Source organism: Chrysochloris asiatica, unplaced genomic scaffold (assembly GCF_000296735.1).
Source record: "Chrysochloris asiatica unplaced genomic scaffold, ChrAsi1.0 scaffold00127, whole genome shotgun sequence".
Classification (NCBI taxonomy): Eukaryota; Metazoa; Chordata; class Mammalia; order Afrosoricida; family Chrysochloridae; genus Chrysochloris; species Chrysochloris asiatica.
The window spans coordinates 4,621,355-4,644,298 of NW_006408645.1; the positions used below are offsets into that span (position 1 = coordinate 4,621,355).

General features: G+C 39.5%; 1 protein-coding gene across 3 annotated transcripts in view; it reads right to left on the reverse strand.

Annotated features, from left to right (window-relative positions):
• The window catches only part of MLH1 (mutL homolog 1), a 59,578-nt gene that overhangs the window by 29,996 nt on the left and 6,638 nt on the right, over positions 1-22,944 (reverse strand). For all 3 annotated transcript variants that reach the window (XM_006869164.1, XM_006869166.1, XM_006869165.1), the window contains 8 exons: positions 14,852-14,925; positions 12,807-12,879; positions 11,324-11,415; positions 8,754-8,796; positions 7,282-7,370; positions 5,116-5,228; positions 3,695-3,788; positions 1,549-1,702 (listed from right to left, as the gene is read on the reverse strand). In XM_006869164.1, the coding sequence (XP_006869226.1) occupies positions 1,549-1,702; positions 3,695-3,788; positions 5,116-5,228; positions 7,282-7,370; positions 8,754-8,796; positions 11,324-11,415; positions 12,807-12,879; positions 14,852-14,925 (732 nt within the window). The remainder of the gene's footprint in view (positions 1-1,548; positions 1,703-3,694; positions 3,789-5,115; positions 5,229-7,281; positions 7,371-8,753; positions 8,797-11,323; positions 11,416-12,806; positions 12,880-14,851; positions 14,926-22,944) is intronic.

Genomic DNA, 22,944 nt, shown 5'->3' on the forward strand with positions numbered 1-22,944 from the left:
TGCTGTCGAGTCAGTTCTGACCCATAGCGACCCTGTATAGCGTTTCTAAGGAGCAGCTGGTAGTTCAAACAGACTTTGCAGTCTAGTGTATTTACCCACAGTGCCACACGAGGACTAACAATTAATCTAGGGATGTGAAGGACTTAAATAATGAAAATTATACAACACTGCTGAAATAGACAACTAAGTAGACAAATAAATGGAAAAATGTACTATGATTTTTATATGGAATACTTAATTTCGTCATGATGTCACTACTACCCAAAGCAAACTATAGATACAAACAATCCCAATGAAAACTCCAATAGCTTTCTTTACAGAAATAAAAATACTAATTTTATACTGAACTTTATATAGACTAGCAAGAGGTCCCAAATAGCTAAAGCAATGTGGAAATGGAAGAATAAAGTACGAAGACTCATATTTTCTGATTTTAAAACATACAGCTGTGGTAATTAAAACAGCCTGGTACTGGTATAACAACAGACACACAGACCAATGGAAAAGAACTCAGTCCAGAAATAAATCTGCAAGTCTATGGTCAACTGATTTTTGGACAAGGGTGCTAAGTCAATTTGAAGGGGAAAGAAGTTTCTTTAATAAATGATGCTGGAGAAACTGGATTTCCACATGCAGATGAAACATGATCCATGCCTCACATCATAAACAGAAACAAACCCACAGAGGACCAAGGACCTAAAGTGCAAACTAAGACCATAAAATTCTTAGAAGAAAAGTAGGGGATATGCTGTACAATAACTAAAGAACAAGGAGCAAAATAAGTAAACAGAACCAACCTCATTAAAGTTACAAAGTTTTGTTCATGAAAAGATTTTATCAAAAAGTACAAACACAAGTTACCAACAGGGAGAATAGACTTAGAAACCATATATCCAAGAAGAACCTAATTACCCTAGTATGTACAAAACTCTGACAATTTAACAACAAAAAGACAAACAACTTAATCATAAAATAGACAAAAGATCTGAACAGACATTTCACCACAGAGGACATTCAAATGGCCAACCAGGGAAGTTGGAGGAGACAAGGAAGGATCTTCTTGTAAAGCTAAGAGAAAGGGCATGATCCTGTCAAGGTCCTAAATTTGGGTTTCTAGCCTCTAGAATTGTAACACATTGCATTTCTGTTCTTCAAAGACACCCACTGGGTGGTAGTTTGTGTGGGAGCCCTCAGGACACAGACAGAAGTTTAGTCATGCAGCCAGTAACCCAGGTCTATCTTCCACTAAAGCCACTGCCCTTTGAACTCTGCCCCATGCCTCCCAAGGCACAGTACTTCCATTCTGCCTTGTACCTGAGATCGATTTCTTCCTCAACATCTACAGTTGGACAACAGAATCAACTTTGGCCTTATGACTCTGGGCCGTAAGATAATAGCAAAATACCTTCAGTTAGGTTCAGAGAAGAAAATCCTGCTCAAACAAACCTGTCAAAATAGTATCTGTAAAGAAAGTTCTAAAGCAACAGGCTAAAGTGGGGGCCCTTATGCCTGAGGGGACACACTTTACGATGGGCAAGGTGCCCTCACCTGTGTGAAGTACATCCTGGAGGAGTTGGCACCTAGGAGCTTGCTCTCAATATGCTGCTGTACCCGCTCCAGGATGCTGTCCTCGTGCAGGAAGTGAACTTCATGCTTTGTGGGGTGCACGTTGACATCCACATTCTGAGGGCTGATTTCTAAACTGGCAGGGAAAAAAATGAACATTACCTTAGATGATGGTAGAATGGCGCACGAAATATTCATGAATGATATTATGTGATGGCGAGAAGACTTGGAGAGGCCGAATGACACAGTGGTCAAAACCTCAGTCAAATTTGAGTGACTCGGCCCACACGTTGGCTCAGCTCCTAAGAGCAAATTACACTATCTTACTTTGCCTCAGTTTCCTTGCCTGCAAAGTACAGATAACAGAATTCATTACCTAGCTTATGGTGGGGTACCTGGCACATTTATACTATCAGCTAATGTCACTGTTCTAGAATAACTTATTATGTGGCCTTACACAAGTTACTTCTCTAAATCTGTTTTCTAAGCTATAAAGGAAGGGTAACCATAAACATGTCCCTGCTTACTTTTCTGGACTATATAAAGATCAAACAAAAATGTACCTGGAAAGAAGTTTCTATCATTAATTGCGGCAATCAACAATTTTATTGTCTTTCAACTCTCAAATCAATCTTTCACAGGCTGCTGAGGTAATGGAGCTTAGCAATGTGAATCTTTGCCAGTAGAGGGTGCTGGAGGGACACTGGAGAAGAAAGGCGACTCCTCCCCCAGACAGGTTCCCGAAAGGTATGGGGTTCCTCTGCAGTGCCACACAGCCAGCACCCATTGCAGCACCTTCTCTTTCCCTGTCACTTTGCAGCAGAATTCCACTAGCAGAACATCTCATCATCCTCTGCACCATCCAGTGAGCCACAGCTGTATCCTCTAGAGGCGAAGGAACAATGACAGGTAGCTATCTTGGGTGCTCCATCTCAGTCCTCAAGGCAATGCTTGCTCCATTTCCTGCTATTTCCCATAATTCCAATTCCTAGTTAACAGCTCTTTATATTAAACTTCCCACTTGTGAATGACTGGGTACTTCTATCTTATTATGTGAGATGCTGTCTTCTTATTCAAAGAAATGGAGTAAGTGGTAACTTTAGTTCATTATCTAGCAGAAAACAAGACTCACCAATTCTACATGTAAACAAAAAACTATTTTAAACCCTAAAAACATTCATTTCTATCTAAGTGAAAACAAGAAGAAATGGATTTTGTATAAAAACTTTCCATTCAGAGGGCAAAAGTTTCAGACTTAAGACATTTTAGTATAACCCACGCGTTATATGAACACAGTCCTGTTATGAAGCGTGATCTTTTGCCACGCTATGATAAAAATGCCAAGACTGTTAAACGGACGAATGATTGGGGCACCAGAAACAATGAAACAAGACCCTCCGTACAGCTCCAAGACTAGTGGTTCCTTTAGGACAGGGGGACCTCACATTCTGTATTCCAAACACCTCATATGAGGCCTGGCCTGTATAATGCTCAAAATACGACTGTTAAAACGTTTCAATGAACTCTGGAGCAATCAACACCTGACTCGGCCAGCCACGGCAAAAGTCTCAGGGAAGAAAATTTCCTTTCATGAAAGGAAGAAAACCCAAACCAACGTTGCTATTTCAATTTCCCAGGTTGACTCTAACGTTGTTATTAAATGCCACAGAGTTGGTCCCAACGCCTAGTGACCTTGTACAGGCTTTCCAAGGAGCAGCTGCTGGGTTTGAACTGCCGACTTCAGGGTTCACAGTCCAGTGCTGACCCTATAGTGCCACACCAGGACCATAATACTCAAAAGCCCTTTGAGTACCTTTCTCACTCTGTACTCCTAAAAAGCTATAGACCACAATACAGATTCCTGAAGGGCAGAGACACACTGTTCATCTTTCTGTCACCAATTAGGTGTCTGGTACACAGTAGAACCTCTCAGTGAGATTCTCCAGTGTGAGTAAAGGAAAGAAACTGACACCTTTTACCTATGAGAATGGACAGAGCATCCCTTACCACTGGCATATGGGGTTCATTCAGATCAGGGCATTAGCAAATCCATCTCTTTTGAAGAAAAGAGCCTGGAAGGATTTCTATTCCTTTTGAGTCTTGGGTGAAGACTTTGGTGCTGCATTACCTGAGGTACAGGAACGGGTGTGTGTTTTTGGGCAAATATGCTGCATACACCGTTTCTATAGCTTTTCTCAAGGAACTTGACTCTACCAGACGATCTGAAAAACAAAAGGAAAGTGAATGGCTAAAAATGTTTCATGGGGTAAGGTCATAAGTGCACATTCATATCATGCCATTCAATGATCTCAGGAAGAATATCTCTGGAATGACATCCACATCAGATCCTGCTGGTATCCAATTAGGGCCTTAGGAGGAACCACTTCCTAACATCTGAATACGATGCTCTTCTCTTACACAAGTAGCAGAAATGCAATCCTCACCGCCATCGAGTCAATTCTGACTCATAGTGGCCCGGTGTAGGAGTTCCGAGGCTGTACATCTTTCGAGGAGTCGAAAACGTTAGAAACATGACAGTGCAGTAATTCTGCCTCCAACAGGCCTTGTGCTCTATCAGCCCAGGCTAACTGTCTTTGTTCTTGCTGGGCACGGTGGGCAGCGTGATACCTGCTCTCAGACTTGTAATTTTGAAAACACATTTTAGCTACCTATCACATGTGCCAAGTACTGGAGGATGATACACTGTAAATAAACAAATTCCAACCCCAAGCAGTACGTACTATAATAGAGACGTGTGTGCAAAACAATGGGAGTTTATTATAGAGAGTTTCCAAACTGGGTAATGAAGGATAAAAATGAATTACTCAGGCATTTCAGGCAGTACAAATGTCTGAAAATGTGTTGAAAGTAATTTTGAAAAATGAAGCAAGCTTGGAAGGGATGGAAAACAATAATGGCTAGAGGACAGATAAGAAAATCTATTTTTAGAAAACAGCTCTCCTTTCTCTCTTGACAGATTTTCATGACCTGCTGATGTGTTTATAAAACGACTGGTTCTCTGCTTTGCTTTGAATAACTGCTGTAAAACACAACTAACTGAAGACAATAACCAGAGAATAGTAGGTTATTACCATCAATGGAAAGGTGAACTAGCAAATAAAACAAAGATATAAAATATACATTGCTTTAACAATAAAGGTAAGGACCTTAAGTGGTTTAGTGATCAGTTTCTTTACTTTAATGGCACTGCCAGACCCCCAGTATCTCTTTGTGCTCTGCTGAGCCATTTCAACGCTGCCCAGGCCCCAATGTCTGTGGTGAGGCAGGTGTGCTGGCTCATGGACACCTGTGATACCCTCTCCTGGACTCCCTCTGGGACAAGAGAGCCAGACTCTGCAACAGTCAGCAGTGAGCACATCACAGAGGGCAGAGCGCAGACTTAGACCCCAAGTTATGCTTCCTCATCAAACCACACTTTGCATGAGGTTTCCCAAGGTATAATCACTCACACCTGTGCACTACAGAATTTTTCCATGCTGCTAGAAAATCTCATGGATGGATTTCTCCACTTGGCCCTCTTTTACTTACGGTTGATGAACAGTAAAAAGATGCACTTCTTCACTGAATAGTTAGCATTGGATATGTATCCATTCATTTTGAAGGCTAGGGTTTTATCCTCACATCCAACTTCTATTAATTCTCTGGTGAGAAGAGAAAAAAAATTGAGAATTTTGAGACCATTGGGTAACTCAAACATTATAGGAATCAGATTTGGAAAATAAAGGGCTATTCCCCATAAACTAAGTCTGCCAAATGAGGACCCCGGAGACTTTGTTCACTGCGGTCTCCTCAGTTTGTCCCTCCATGCAGTCCGCCCATTCACTCATGTTCCACCAACCCACCCAGCCAGCCACCCAGTCAGTGTGTTCAAACACCTATGCTATTTGACAGGCACTTCTTGAACTGTTGGGATTTAACAGCAAATCCAAGCTCTGGGTCCTTATGTCACTGAGACCTGTATTATCTTGGTAAATTAAACCAAAGGTAAAGTCCCAAGAAAAACCTACCTCTCCGGAACTCCTTACTATACTGAATAGCTCCACCCTAATGGCCCCTAGGGTGTGTTTACTGGGAAGGGGAAGTAAACAAAGGAAAAGGAGGCCCTCAGACAAGTTACACCCAGACCTGCTTCAAAACCAACCCCGAGTGCCTCTGTAAGAAAAGCTCTATCTCCAACCCAATCTCCCTTAAACTTTATGTTGCAGGGATTACGTCCTCAAATAGACTTCTTTAACTAGCCTTCTCCCTGACTTCTGAGAGATTCTCTCTTTGTGCCCTACGATTTTTTCTTTGAAGCATGTGACACAATTCACTAATGAAGGGCATAATTATTTGTCTCTTTCTTACTAGAATATGAATTCCATGAGGGCAGAAAACACTTCTGTGTTCACTAACATATTCCCATCGTATAGTATGTCCTCATTGCTGGTGGTAAGCACCACATCAGGACTCCTCCATAGAGCACGTTGTTGTTAAAACCCTTCAAAAAACGAACCTCACCGCCGTTGAGCTGATTCTGACTGATAACATGTCTATAGGACAGACAGAGCAGAACTGCCTCAGAGGGGCTCCCAAGATTGGACATCTTTATGGAAGCAGACTGTCACATCATTCTCTTTCAGAATGGATGGTGGGTTCAAAATATCAACCTTTCATTTAGCCATTCAGCACTAAACCCCCGTGCCACCACATAGCATAGTGACTGAGAAAGAGCAGACACTCAGTAAGTGCTTGCTGAATGAGTGGAGGGCACCTTCCATGCAGTGGCGTGTGTTGTGAATCTCTGAGTGCAGGGCATGGCTTCCCATATACACTGAACCACCAAATCTTTCTTTCCAAAGCATCTTAAGAGGACAACGTTCTGAAAATAAACTTTAGGATAAATGTTATTCCAAGACATTTCAGATCTATTAAAGTCCCAAAGAATTTCTTAACAAGTAATTCTAAGGGTTATTAAACTTAGTGGAGAAACTCAAGTTATAGTGTAGAATATATAGAACACAGCTTTCCCTTTGCTCTGGTGGCACACTACAATTAAAAAAAAAAAGATAATGTATTAACAATTAGAGAGAAAAGTGTAATTAAAACCAAACTGCCTGTTTCCTAATTAGACTTGATTTTGCTTAAAGAATGAATAGATTGTCCTTCAAAGTAGAAGCTGCATTCTGAGACTATGACAGCTACTGTGGAGAGTTCTGGGAAATGGGAGCATTAGTAGATGACAGAAATTTACTGCTATTGATGTTAAGAGCCGTGACATCAGCTGTGTCTCACAGAGATCCTGTATAGGGTTTCTGAAGCTGCAAATCTTTGTGTGAGCAGAAAGCCTCATCTTTCTCCCATGGAGCGGTAGGTAGGCTTGAACTGCCAACCTTGAGATGTGCAGTCCATTGTTTATCCTACAGAGTCACTCTGCTCTTCTGAACTCGACCAGACTAGAGCTATTTTGAAGACAGGGGGAGAGAGCAGACTGATATACAATCCTGAGCCTCTACGAGTTAGCATGTTCCAGAAAACGTGTCTCAAGGAATCACAAGTGTTGATTACATGGGATAAAGATTCCATCAACAAATATGAAACATGGTAACAAGCCTAAATATTTGGTTAAAGTAAATCCTCAAGGTAGGTTCTATTTTGACAGATTCCGATAAAGCATGGCATGGAAAGAACTTTTAAAAGGGGTTATTAACATACCGACTAACAGCGTTCCCAAAGATGGACCGAATGTTGTCCACAGTTGTGGCGTTGGGCAGTGTTCTTACATCAGCTACCGTCTCACCTTGCTGATAAACAGAAAAGAATATACTATGGCTTATAATCTCATAGTTGTGTTCAGAACATCATAACCGTATCTTCATATCTTCTGGCAACTGTAATAATGCCCCACCCATTTTTGTGTGTAAATTGGGTAAAGGTTTACAGAGCAAATCAGTTCTCTATTCAATAATTCAAACATTTTGTTTCTTGTCATTGATTGTAATTCCTATAATGTAACATTAATCATCACATTTCTTCCCTGTGTTTCCTGTTTTCTATTTTTCTCTTTTCTAACCCTTACTGTGTTCTGAATTTTGCCCTTATACAAACACTGCCCTTTTAATCTCAAATAGTTTATTCTAAGGAGTGCATACCGTTCTTACATACTTGTCTACTGTTTGACGGAAAATTGAGCCATAGGGGGGAATTCAGTTCCAGGCCTGAAGGGTGACTAGAGGTTATAGTCTCAGGGGTCCTACCAGCCTCTATCCAAACTGTACGCCTGATCTTTTATTATGATTTTGAGTTTTGTTTCACATGTTTCTCACACTCAATTCAGGACCTTCTTCTAAAAGTAATCCCTTTCAGAGCAGTTAATAGTTGTAGCAAGGCACCATCTAGTTCTTTTGGTCTCAGGGCCAAGGAAGCTGCAGTTTGCATGGTTCGCTAGTCTACTAGATCGTCTCCAAGTGCCTTTGCTTTTCTTCACTATTCTTTACTCCAGATAGAGCAGAAATCAACAGTTGCGTCTCAGATGGCCACTCATAAACTTTTAAGACCTCAGTTACTATTCACCAAAGCAGGCTATAGAACACAGTCTTTGTAAACTAAGTTACGCCAGATGACCTTGATGTTCCCGAGACTATGGTTCTGAGCCCTGACGCCCAATGACTCATCCATTCAAAGTGTTTGATTATGGCTAAGAAATTTTCTTAACTTTTTCCCCTGCATGCTCTACTGTATTCATGCATATATTTGTACCATAAGTAAATACATATATGTAATCCTTTGAGTGTCTTCCTTTGCCATCATCATTTTTTGACTGACTTCCATCTTACTATATACTGCCGTCCCCTCCAGCCAAGTTAATATGTGTGCATTCTTGAGTCAGTGCTTTAGTCTCCCTTTCCCAGCAATCATCAAAGAATGCTTCCTTTTGTGTGATAACCTTTTCTTGACTTTTTTATAATAATGGTCTCAGACAATGTTTGTTCTTTTGTGCTTGACTTATTTCACTCAGCACAGTATCTACTAGTTTCACCCAAATTATGACATATTTTTCAGATGCATCACTACTTTAACGTTGTGCAGTATTTCATTATTGTATGTACTATAGTTCATCTATTACCATAATCCCCCTCACTTGTTGTTCAGAATACATAACTGTCCCCTATAAATCAAGAACTTACTTTTTTAACTGAGAAACTAATGCCTGCATTGTGTATTGAATACCTGGGTGAGGAAAAAACAACAACAGTTAGAGAAACAAAAACAGAGAATGACTAAATGAACATCACATGTAGCCCTCCTTTTCACTGAATAAATTGATGGGAGTTGAGTGGTTTAAACAAAGATATATACAAGCAAAAATATCTCAGTATACTCGAGTAATTCAAAAAGTATTGCTGTAAAATAATCGATATTTATTAAACAAAAACATCAAAATGTGAAGATAACTGTTTTGTGACATATCCTCCATCTAGGACTATATACTTCTGAAGGTTGGGTTTCCATCTCTCTGTAGGATAAACAATAGACTGACCACAAGGTTGGCAGTTCAAATCCACCAGTCGTCTAAGGAAAAAGATGACATGTTCTGCTAAAGTAGATTTATAGCGTTGGAAATCCTATAAAGGGTCGTTATGAGACGGAACCTGCTTGCTGGCACCTAAAAACAATAGAACTCTTCCCCAAAGAATTCTCACCATGTCAAAATGGCAGTTTTAGTGAGGGACTCAAATCGTGTTCCTTTTCAATGTATTTTGAGTTTGGAGAACAAAAAGAAGTCTAATGGGGAAAGAACAGGGTTATAAGTGCATAGGCTAAGTTTTCCCAATGAAATTCTCATAGGACAGTCTTTGCTACCCTCAAAGAATGAGCAGGTATGCTGTCGTGATGGGGAAGATTCCTCAAACTAACTTTACTGGCCTTCTTATCAATGTAATTTTCAATTTTCTTACTTCTTCATAATAAGCCCCTGTGATTGTCCTGTGACTTGATAAAAATCTATCAAGATTACCCCTTTGGGATCCCAAAAAGCAATTGCAATAACCCTTCTGAACTGACCTCTCTACCTTGAATTGAACTGGCCCAGCAGATCCCCTCAGAAGCCATTATTTTGACAGGACCTTTTCTAAGAAGGCAACCTAACGAAACTACTGAGAGGACTTGTCTGAAGCCATCCACTAACTGACAAGACATTTTCACACATTTTGTCTGGAAGAAACCTGTGCATGTTTGAACTGGAATGCTAGTAGCATTGCTTTTTGACTTTATCTTGTATGATATCCTACCCACAGGAAAATAACATCATAGAGGTAATAATGCTAAATGTGACTGATTCAAACAAAACATAGGGTTCTCTGTGCTTTTATGGGTTTCTGATCAGATTCTACAATAGCTCAATTCAATCTTACCCATGTTGGTACGTCTCAAAGACATCTTGAGAACCAAGTTTACCCACCTAGGCACCTCTTTTATTCGATCTGAGTCCTCAGTACACTCTCCCTCCTCCCTTATTCTCTCTTTACCCTTACGTCCTGTTCCAGTCATCTCCCAGACTTTTCTTGCCTGGCCACTATTTATTACTCCTTCCTCTATGGACCAAAACTGAAGGAATGTACATAGCAAAATGCATTTATGCATTAACAAAAATATTTCACTTTATTACCCCTAGAACCAAAATAACCAATCACAACAAGTTATTTTCAGGAGATGATGAATATTCCCCACCAGTTTATAGTATGCCAGATAAAAGTAAAGAAACTCAGTATATAAACCTGTGCCACTTTATTACTGGCCGCAGAACACCTCTGTTACAATTTCAAAGGTCACCATAGTAGAACCACTGAACTATCAGATTAAGTCTATCCTACAAAATGTTTCACCTGTCCTGAACTCCTTCCCTATTTATCAGCCAATCTGCTCTTGGAAAACTACCTTATCCCCATCCCACTTAATGCCCCTTTACTAAGACTGACAATCAAGAATTTTCATCCCCAGAGAAGTGGGCACACAATTTTGTGATCCAAGATATACCAACCAAATACACTTCCCAGGAAACAGATTCTTGAGTAGTTAGGAAAAAAATAGTTACAATCCAAGTACATTAAATCCCTGACGCCACTCTGGCTCCTGTCCTGTCCTCCCAAAGGAACTCTTCACACCTCCTTCTACTTGTAAAGTAACTCTTAGCCTTACAGTAAATTCCTGTGGACTCAAGTCAGTTAGAGCCAGTTTGTTTTACTTGTCACCAAAGAACCCTCACTGATAAAAGAGACCAACTGCTCTTTTGTGGGGAGGAGAAAAAGTCAAGGAATTGGTGACGAAATTTTGACTGAAAACAATTTATAGGATGCTCAAAGGAGCTCTGGTAGCATAGTGGTTACAAATTGGGTTGCGAACCGTAAGGTCAGCAGTTCAAAACTACCATCAGTTCTGTGGGAGAAAGATGAGGCTTTCTGCTCCCATAAAGATTTACAGCCTCAGAAACCCTGTACAGGGTCGCTATGAGTCGGAACCGACTCCAAGGCACATAAGCACCACCACCACCATTGCTGTTCAAGACTCACCAGCTGCTCCTCAGACATCCTATACAGGGTTGCTCTGGGTTGGAGTCAACTCAATGACACTTAACAACAACAATTACAACATTGTTGTTCTCCACCCTAGCTCAGTAACCACTCGCTGTTCACAAGTACTGGAACACACGCCTGTGGTAAAAGATTTCCGAGGCCTACTCCCAGACTCTGGACAATACCTGCCAACGACTTCCAGGATCTTCCCATACTCTTCACTTGGATTTTTCAAAGCTTTTCTCCTCGTGGCTATATTGTAAAAGAGGTCCTCCACCTGAATAGGAGATTAATTTTTCTAATAAATTCATAGAAGTACGTCAAAGAAAAGGCCTAAATTATCTAACACCTTATGTTGGGTATTAAGGCAGTGCAAGAATGCAATTATATTTACCAAAAGCACAGTTCTAAGCACTTATGAAGGAAGGAACAACTGATAGGCCATTATTAACAAAGGGAATAAAGGATCTTTTTACTGCCTTCAACGTTCATTCATCCCTTCCTCAAATATTTACTGGAGGCTTCAAGCTCACCAGCTGCTCCTTGGAAACCCTATACAGGGTCTCTATGGGTCAGAACCGACTCGACAGCACTTAGCAGCAACAATCTCTCCATATCAGGAGTCCCTGAGTGGTGCAAACTATTAAGCACTCGACTGCTAACTGAAAGGCTGGTGGTTCAAATTCACTCAGCTACACCTCGGAAGAATGGTCAATCAACTTACTTCTGCAAGATCACATAGCCACTGAAATTCATATAGAGTGCAGTTATACTCGGAAATACATGGATTTCCCATGAGTTAAAATCAACTCAAATCAATTGGTTATCTCTCTGTCAGGTTCTCTGCTTTGTGCTGGAAATACAAAGATAAACTACAACCTTGCCAATGAGAGTATTTACTTTAGTGACGTAAACAAGTAGATTTCTGATTCTCAATCACATGGCATTCAAAAGATACTTTCAAACTAAGTTCACAAAATTTCTGAAGTGACTTAGGGTTCTCGGAAATCATGGTGTGGTCACCCTAGTACAAGAGCCTCCTTAAAATACATTGCAATGCACACATGAATTTCTGTCTCCTGGCCGCCTCATCAAGCAGGGGTTGGACAGGGTAATCTTCCAGGAGCTCTACCTGGGAGAGCTGGAGGTAGAAGGGTGGGACGCTCTGTGGACCACAGAAAGAGAAGAGGCTAAATGTGGCAACACAGAAAATGAGGCGGTATGAAGATCTTTGCCTCAGTTATTGATAGAATCATACTACTCACCAAACAGCCCTGAAGGCAGGTGAGCAGATATTCTTTGTTCCATGTGACAGTTGAACATATCTAACTAGGTTATGGGCAAGTAAGTGACTTACTAGATGAGCAACCACTGAGATTCAATGGAGCTAAGATTAATGTCTTTCTAGTGCCAACCATCCTACACTGCTTCATTCCCTCCCAACAAAAGCATCCCCAGACCTTTAATAACAAGGGAGTAGACACGCTGCCATACGACAGGAGTCAAAAGTCATTCATCTTGCTTAGACAGTGACATCTTAGAGCTTCTATTAACCAAAAAAAAATCTCATTTAATTATTATCCTAAAAACTCAGAGACAAATGAATTTATTTCAATATCCACACAAAGCTCTTTTTCAAAGACTTACATGCCCATGTGCCATTCTTACCATGATCTGGGTCCCCTGATTGCCTGCACAGGGTTTAGGAGGAGCTTTTAGCTTTCCATCTGAGTAACTTGCTCTAATCAGAAAATACAAGAAATAGCTAATCAACAATAGAAACATAGCTAGGTACTCACCCAAAGGTAAGAAATTAAGACCAACCACAGATTAAAACATACGCATGTTATATACTGTCTTGATGAATTACAATTTTTGCCTTTATTTTCTAACTAATGTCATAACTTTTATTCAATTATACACACACACACATACACTGGGATAAAGCACTGGACCACAATGTCAGTTTAAACTGCAGGGTTGGAGGTTCAAACTCACCAGTAGCTTCTTGGAAACCCTATACAGGGTCACTATGAGTTGGAACTGATTTGATGGTACTTAACAACAACATATATATATATATATATATTTAAATCCTTGTTCCTTATTATTAGCAAATGTTACTTTTAAATCTTGTTATTGCCTAACATAACAGTAAAATTAATGAGGAAACAGATCTGTACCTAAAGTGCAGAACAATGCGCCAAGAGATCGGGGAAAAGAAACATTCGGCCTGGCGTGGGTGAAAGCGTAATTCCTCTGGATTTCAGGGAAGAATAGTTTCAGGTAGAGAGTGCAGAAAGAGTACCAAGAAAGGGATACACCAGAACAAAGGCACAGACGCTCTAGTATAACATGGCAGCCACGAGTGTATAAAGAGGGTGGCTGGAAGGTGACCTCCAAGCACACTGACAGGGCCCTGAATGCCATGAGGATGACTCTGGACTTCATCTTGCCACCAAAGGTCTCAGGTAGGTGTGTATCCTGACCCTTGAGGTAAAGAAATCAAACTTATGCAGCACGGTGTATAAGAAGATGCTAACTCCTCTCAAACTGTAAAAGAGTAAATTTCTGTAGTTTAAAACCACCGAGTGTGTGGTAATTTGTTACATCAGGAAGCTGATACAGGCCATATGAGGAGATCCACGTGGTGATGGAATAGGTATATATATCTTGACTGCAGTGATAGGTACAGGAATCTACATGTGACTAAATGACAGACAACTATACACACAAATTATGCCAATATCAATATCCTTGTTTTGATGTTATATTATAATTACACAAAATCTAATTTTCCTGCGGCAGAAACTAGGCGAAGAATCCACAAGTCCTCTCCGTACGTTATTACAGGTTCTTATGAATCTATACTGGATTAGTATAAAAACTTAAAATAATACATAGATTAAAAAAAAAAAAAGAAAAAACGATGCTACCTCACAACTGACTCCCCAGTTTGTGAGTGGGAATTCTAATATCGCAGCCCATCCTGAGCCGAGGGCAAATATAATTCCCCCAGCAGCAAGCATTGCATATTTGGAAATGTTCCACCTTCTATAAATTCATACTACATATTCTGAAGAAGATGGAGCAATAGGCAGAACTCCCCTTTTTTGAAACAATTTCCTGTCTCAATTTACACACATTCTACATGAGAAGAAAATACATTTCTTTTTTTGGCAGTACTATTTGCCAGTGTTTTTTGAAAGAGTCCATTTTGATCCCTTAAGTTTTGCTTTTTGATCTGTTCCAAGCCCATTCATCAGCCCAGTAGAGTGCAATAATCCCCTGTGGGAAGGCAGGTCAACGCACACTTGCACACAGTTCAGGGAGTTGGGGAATCAGGAGCCAGAAAAAGGATGTGAGCCCTGAGCACCCCAGCCAGGGGCCTGTTAGCAGCCCAACACAATCGACTACGGAAAGGCAAAAGGGCAGAACTAATAACAGCCGCTGCCATTTACTGAGAAACTCCAGTTAATAGATACCAGGTGAGGCGCTCAGCATATGTTCATGGTCGCTCTTTAAATAAGAGCCCGACTGTCACCTAATCCTCATCCCCGTAGATCATCTACTAATTAACCTGGAGGAAGAAAATTTACCCTAGATCTCTGCCCAGAAAGATGAAACTGTTATTCTGACAGGATTACTTGCAGATCTAGTTAGAAACCCCATCTTAGGTTCAATACGTAAGAATACAAAGGGCTGCACAATACCTGTATGCACACTTTCCATCAGCTGTTTTGGTTGTAATAGTAACGTGAGCCACATGGCTTATGCTAGCCAAAGCCTACAGGAAAAGAAAAAAGGAAAAGGCTTACAAGAAGAACTCATTGCTAGGCTACCTACTGCCACTGCATCAAAGAAAAAGGTTATCTGCATCACCTCTCCCATTCTGTGTTAACAAGCGCCAACAATGAGCACTTGGCTTACTCAATTTCATGACACATGGTTCTATCATGACCAAGGGAATGAATGAAAGTGTGCAGCTTGATTCTAGGTTGCTGCTATGTACAACTTTTAAAATAGTTCACAATTTAAATGGTTTATGTATGGTTCAAGACAAGACAAGTGGAAATGTACATTTTCTTAGTTTCTTTCAAACTTCAAAGTATAACCATTATTTCATTTGGAAATTCAAACCTCAAAACTCTAGACATATTATCCTTAAAATATAAACAGTTCAGAGTCAAATATAAATGGTAAAGATGCTCTTTTAAGCATTATTTATAATAACAAAGAAAAAAACAGAAGAAAGAAACAACAAAAAGCCTGGAAACAATGTAAATGCCTTATAAATATAACCAATAGTTAAGCAGAGAACGGTATATATAAAAAATCACCTTTATTTAGTATTCTGTAAGTAACTATTGACCTATCATTTCAAACGCAAGTGTTTTCAAAGCTGGATTTTGATTTCCCATTCCCAAATTTTCTTCTTCTGCAGTCTTCTCTATCATAAGAAACAGAATTCATCCTTCCATCCATCCACACCACACGGACATTACATTTGACTTCTCTCTCTCCATATGCGTTCCATTGGCAAACCTACAAGATTTTTCTTCACTATATATCCAGAATCAAACTACTTCTTGCAACTTCTACTGTCGCTAACTTGGAACAAGCACCATCATCACTCTCCTGAATTACTCCAACAGCTCCATAACGGTCCTCTGCTTCTGTCAGCCTCCTTCAAATTATTTTGCATACAGTAGTTACGGTGGTCCTTTAAAAATGTAAGTCAATCCATGCCAAAGTCCTTTCCATGGCCTATGTCATCTGACATGTTTTGCCCTCATTCTACTTCTCTGGTCTCATCTCCTACCACTCTCTCTCCCACCAACGTTCCACCCACATTGGCCTTGGTGCATATCCTAAGAACACGGCAAGCACATTCTCACTGCAAAGTCTTTTACCTGGAACATTTTTCTCCCCAGATATTGGCTGGTAATTGAATTACCAGTGGCACAGCTTCCAGCATCACAGCAACACACAAGCTACCAGTGTACAACAAACTGACAAATGGATGGTAGAGAGAAGGATGGAAAATTCCTTATGCATTCTATAAAGCAACCATAACCCTGATATCAGACCCACACAAAGATGCAAGAAAAGTCCAGAGCAATCTCTGATGAATACAGATGAAAAAAATCTTCAACAAAATACCAGTGGTTAGAATTCCACAGCATTTTAAGAGTCATACACCATGATCAACTGGGATTTATTCCAGGAATGCAGAAATAGTTCTGCATTAGAAAATCCACCACTGCAATATTGGTTTCCAAGGAGTGGCTGGTGAGTCTGAATTGCAGATCTCGTGGTCCTTACGTAATACACATCAATAGAACCAAGGAAAAGAAACATATGATCATCTCTATGGATACAGAAAAGGAATTTGAAAAAACCAACATTCTTTCTTGATGAACTCTTTAAAGAAGACAGGAATAGATGAGAAATTCCTCAGTATGATTCAGGGCATATGCGAAAAGCTAACAGTTAAACATTATACATTATGGAGAAAGATGGAAAGTTTTCCCTTTGAAAGTGCGAACAAGATAAGGGTGTCTGCTCTTAACACTTAAATTTAATATTGTATTACAAGTCCTAACCAGAGAAGAAGGGGAAAAAAAAAAAAAAAGAATTCAAACAGAAAAAGAAATACAATTGTCTCTATTTGTGGGTATTATGATCCTATTACAGAAAATCCTAAAATATGCAAATGGAAACTTTTAGAAAGTGGAATTTAGCAAAGTTACTGGGTACAACTCAACTAACATATATCAGCTGTGTTTCTCAACCACAGCAATGAGAAATCTGCAAAGGAAATTAGAGAAACAAATTCATTTATAATAACAGCTATGAGAATAAAATACCTAAGAATAAAATCTAGGATGTGAAGGATTTATATAATGAAAATCATAAAACACAGATAAAAGAGATTAGGGTAGACATATCTAAATGGAAAAAGGTTTCATGTTCAGAGACTGGAAAACTTAGTATTGCTAAGAGGTCATTAGTACTCAAAGTGAACTATAGATGCTATGTAATCCTGATTAAAAGAGACAGAAATACCAATTTTACATTGAACTTTATAGAGAATGGCATGAAACCCCAAATGGCAAAGGCAATGTTAATGGAAGAACAAAGTAGGAGGACTCACACTTTCTGATTTTAAAGCACTGTTGTTGTTGTTAAGTGCCATCAAGTCAATTCCAACTCATAGTGACCCTGCGTAGGGTTTCTGAGGAGAGGTTGATGGAATTGAATCGATGATCTTGTGGCTCAAACTGACCTTGCGGTCCAGTGCATTATCCCACATTGCACACCAGCCTATATATAGTTGTGAAAGTTGGAAACAAAGAGGAAGGATCAGCAGTTGGAAAGTAAGGCCTTGGTGAGAGAACATATACTAGAGATTGCATTATAGAATTTTGGAAGACAAGCAACTTATTAATTACATGTACCTTTTTTAAACAACATAAAAGGCAGCTATACATCTGGACTTCACCAGATGGAATACACAGGAATAAAACTGACTATATCTGTGGAACGAGATGGTGGAAAACCTCCCTCTCATCAGCCAAAACAAAGTCAGGCAAGACTGTGGAACAGCCCATCAATAGCTCCTATGCAAGTTCAGGCTAATGCTGAAGAAAACTAAAACATGTTATGAGAGCCAAATATAACCTTGAATATATCCCATTTAATTTAGAGAGTATCTCAAGAGATTTGATACTTCAGATACTACAGACTGTGAGATGACACCAAGAACATTATGCAAAAGAAAGCAAAAGGTAATTAAAAAGACAAGAAAGGAAAAAAAAAAAAAAAGACAAAATGAGCATCAGAAGAGACTCTGAAACTTGCGTTTGAGCATAGAGAAGATGAAGCGAATGGAGGAAATTAGGAAGTAAAAGAGCTGAACAGAAAACTTCAAAGGGCATCTTGAAAAGTCAAAGTCAAGTGTAATAATGACATTTGCAAAGACCTGGAATGAGAAAACCAAAAGGGAAGAACATGATCAGCCTCTCTCAAGGTGAAAGAATTAACGAAACATATTCAAGCCGAGCTCGACATGCAATTCTGAAGGATTCTATGGGCAGAACACTGAATGATGCAGAAAGCATCAAAAGAAGATGGAAGAAATGCAGTCACTGTGCCAAAAATAGAGGTGATGCTCAATCACTTCAAGAGGTAGCACATATGATCAAGAGCCAATGGTACTAAAGGAAGAAGTCCACACCACATTGAAGGCACTGGTGAAAAACAAGGCTCCAGAAATGGACAGAAATAAATCGAAATCTTTCAACAAATTGATGCAGCACTAAAGGAGTTCATTCATCTATATCAAGAAATTTCTAAGACAGCTACCTGGTCAACCGATTGGAAGAGATCTGTATTTGTGCTCATTTCAAAGAAATGTGACCCAACAGAATGTAGAAATCACTGAACAATATCATTCATTTACATCAATTTACATGAAAGTAAAATTTTGCTGAAGATAATTCAAAAATGGCTGCAAAAGTATATCAACAGGGAACTGCCAGAAATCCAAGCCGGATTCAGAAGAGGACGTGGAACAAGGGATATCATTCTTGACATCAGATGGATATTGACTGAAAGCAGAGGGTATCAGAAAGCTGTCTACGTGTAGAGGCTATGCAAAAAAAAAAAAGTTTGGATGACATTGCAAAGAATGAGTATTTCAGAACATTTGTTTGTGCTCGTAAGGAGTCTGTACATAGACCAAGAGGCAGTTGTTAGAACAAAGGGACTCTGAAAGTTTTAAATTCAGGAAAGGTGTGCACCAGGGTTGTATATTTTCACCATACTCATTGATTCTGTATGCTGAGAAAATGATCTGAGAAATTGAATTATATGTAGAAAAACATGGCATGAGAATTGGGGTAAGACTCATTAACAACCTGTAACATGCAGCTGATACAACTTTGCGTGCTAGAAGTGAAGAGAACTTAAAATACTTGCTGATGAAGATCAAATGACTATAGCCTTCAGTATGGACTATACCTCAATGTAAAGAAAACAAAGATCCTCACCATTGGATCAACAGAAAAATAGTAAAGTTGTCAAAGACTTCATTTTGCTTGGCTCTATAATCAACACTGACGGAAGCAGCAGTTAAGAAATCAAATGACATACTGTATTAGGCAAATGCTGCACAATACCTCTTTATAGTATTAAAGAGCAAAGATACCCATTTGAGGACTAAGATGTGCTTGACCTAAGTCATAACATTTTCAATCACTTCATACGCATGTTAAACAATGAATAAGGCAGACCACAGAAGAATTAATGCACTTAAATTACGGTGTTGGAGAATAATATTAAGGGTACTACGGACAGTCAGAAAGGGATTAAAGGATACATCTGTGTTAAAGAAGTAAAACCAGAACACTCTTTAGAAGCCAGGACAGGGAGATTTCATCTCTAATACTTCACACACGTTATTGGGAGGAAACAGCTCCTGAAGACAAACTGACACTAAAATATATGACAGACTAATAACATAGATCAAGAGGCAGCTGATTGAACAGAATAAGGGAACAAAGAATAGTTTAAAATTAGGAAAGATGTGTGCCATGGTTGTATTCTTTCACCATACTTATTCATTCTGTATACTGAGCAAATAACTCAAGAAGCTGGATTACATAAAGAAGAGTGTGGCATCAGGATTGGAGGACGACTCATGAACAACCTGCAATATGCAGATGATACAGCCTTGCTTGCTGAAAGCAAAGGGGACTTAACATACTTACTGAAGAAGATCAAAGACCATAGCCTTTGGTATGAGTTGTACCTCCATGTAAAGAACACAAAAATTCTCACCACTGAACCAACAAATAACATAAAGATAAATGGATAAAAGACTGATGCTGTCAAAGACTTCATTTTGCGTGGCTCCACTATCAACACTCATGGAAGCAGCAGTCAAAAATCAAAGGACATGTTGCATTAGGCAAAATTGCTGCACAAGACCTTTTTAAAGTATTGAAGCGCAAAGATTTGAGGACTCATGTGTGCCTGACCCAAGCCATGGTATTCTCAATAACCTCATAGGCATGTGAAAGTTGAACAATGAATAAAGACCAAGGAAGAATTGATATATTTGAGTCATGGTGTTGGAGGATAATATTAAAAGTACCATGGACTGCCAGAAGAACAAACAAATCTGTCTTAGAAGAAGTACAGCCAGAATGCTCCTTAGAAGCCAGGATGGCCAGAATTCGTCTCTCATACTTCGGACATATTACCAGGAGGGACCAGTTCCTGGAGAAGGACATCCTGCTTGGTAAACTGGAGGGTCAGTGAAAAAGAGCACGAGCACAATGGTAGCCACAATTGGCTCCAGCGTAGCAATGATTGTAAGGTTGTCGAAGAACTGGACAGTGTTTCGTTTGGTTGTACATAAGGTTGCTATGAGTCATTACCAACTTGATGGCCCTTAGCAACATCAAGAAGTCCCTGGAGAAGGCCATCATGTTTGGAAGGTTGGTGACAAAGAAGAATGTCCCCAAGGAGCTGAACTAGCACAGTGGCAGTAACAATTGGCTTAAGCATGACAATTGTGAGGTTGACGCACAACTGGGCACTGTTTCATTCGGCTGTGCATAGGGTCAATGTGAGCTGGAACTTACTTGACAGAACCTAACTACAATAATATATAGCTACAGCAATAAAAACAGCCTGAAACTGGTATAACAATAGTCACATAGACCAGTGAAATAGATTTGAAATTCTACACATAAATCCATGTATCTATGGTCAACTAATTTTTGACAAGGATGCTAAATCCATTCAATGAGGAAAGAGCTCTTCAATAAACGATGGTGGGATAATTGGATTTTCACATGCAGAAAACTGAAACAGGATCCATGACTCACACCATACATAAAAAAAATTCAGCGTGGGTAAAGGAATCAAATGTGCAAACTAAAACCATAAAATTCTTAGAAGAAAAAACAGGGGCAAACCTACGAGGCTCATCTTTTAACTATGGATTATTTAATGTAACAATAGTATAAACAACAAAAGACGAAATATAAGGTATTCTTAAGGTATTATGAGATTTAAGCAAATAATCCTATTTTAGTCCTAAAAATAGCTTTAACTATTTTCTATAAACATATTGCTAATGTCCATTATATAATTTTATCTATAATTTTTTCAGTACATATATTTCTGTGAGATAAGGACCCATGATACTATTTTAAAGTGAAAACTAAAAAATATCTCCATACCATGAAATAGTCAATCTGTGTTCAAACGTTTCAGATTATCTCCAAAACTTTTTTTACAGTTTGTTCATCTCATTCCCAAGTACAATGTAGAGATTGGTGATGATTCATATGATTCTTTAAGTCTTTCTTAACCTATAGGTTCTTACATGATTTCTCTTTTCCTTTGCAGTTTATTTGAAGGACACAAACCTTTTGTCACGTCATTCCTAGTCTGTATCTTGCTGATGGCATCCGTATAGTATCACTTACTGTGTTTTCTTGCCCCTGTTTTATTTGGGGGGGGGGGAGGGAGTGTAGGGGAGAGTAGGAGTAAGGCATTATGGCAGTGTTAGGACAAAGACTAGGTCGAAGTTAGGCTTAGGACTTTATTTAGTGTTAAGATTAGGTCTACAGTTAGTGTTAGGGGTAGGGGATTGGGCAAGGGCTATGAGTAGGGCTTGGTCTTGTTTTAGGAATACAGTTAGGTTTATTTTTTATTTATAGATCCTGAAATCTACTTAATCTCTTCATTTGGATGTTCTAAAACTACATTACTTCTTTTTACTTCATGGGGTTTTTTGTTGTTGTTGTTGCAAATTGATAGATGGAGAAAAGATTAAAGTTGTCAAAGACTTCATGTTGCTTGAATCCACAATCAACACTCATGGAAGCAGCAGTCAAGGAATCAAATGGCGAATTGCATTACGCAACTATGCTGCACAAGACCTCTTTCAAGTGTTCAAGAGCAAAGATGTCAGTTTGAAGACTGAGCTGTGCCTGACCCAAGTCACACTATTTTCAAACGCCTCATATGCATGTGAAAGTTGGACAATGAATAAGGAAGACCCAAGACACATTGATGCAGTGGCTGTGCAGAAGGGGGCGCCACTGACCTCTGGGTGGATGTGGTCAGGGACTGGCCACTAGGAACAAGGGAGAAACTTAATACTCATGCCATTAACTTGCAGTGCATGTCCTGTGCCTCCAAGCTGTTGCAACTACAGTCACCAGTAGAAGGTCATGATGGCTGCACCGCACCAGGCCAGTCGACAGCCCACCTGTCAGTCTCCTCTCTTGCTGTTTCTGCTCAGCTTCCTTTCTCAATTGGCACTCAATCGACCTCTCTATCATTTCTTCTGAAGGTCACGGTTCTAGGATCACCATTCCTATCTGCTTCACTAGGTCGCCAACGTCCTTGTTGTCGAGGGCATGCTTAGTGCATCTGCCTACTCTGCCAGCTTGCCCCAGAAAGTGCCCCAATTTCATGTTGGTACTTAGCTCTAAATATTGATCAGATTAACATTTTGTTTTTTTCCTAAGAAACTCTGTAGATGATGTGGTATATGTCCATCAAGAGACACACAACATCTCTTGGTCTCTGTAAATAAAATAGTTTATGGTACATTATATATCAGTGTATAATTCTCAGTCATAAAAAATGAATTGAATAGTTTGTTCAGATTTGTATATATTTGTTGTTGTTGTTGTCAGGTGCCATCGAGTCGGAACCGACTCATAGCGACCCCATGCACAGCAGAACGAAACAATGCTCGATCCTGGGCCAACCTCAC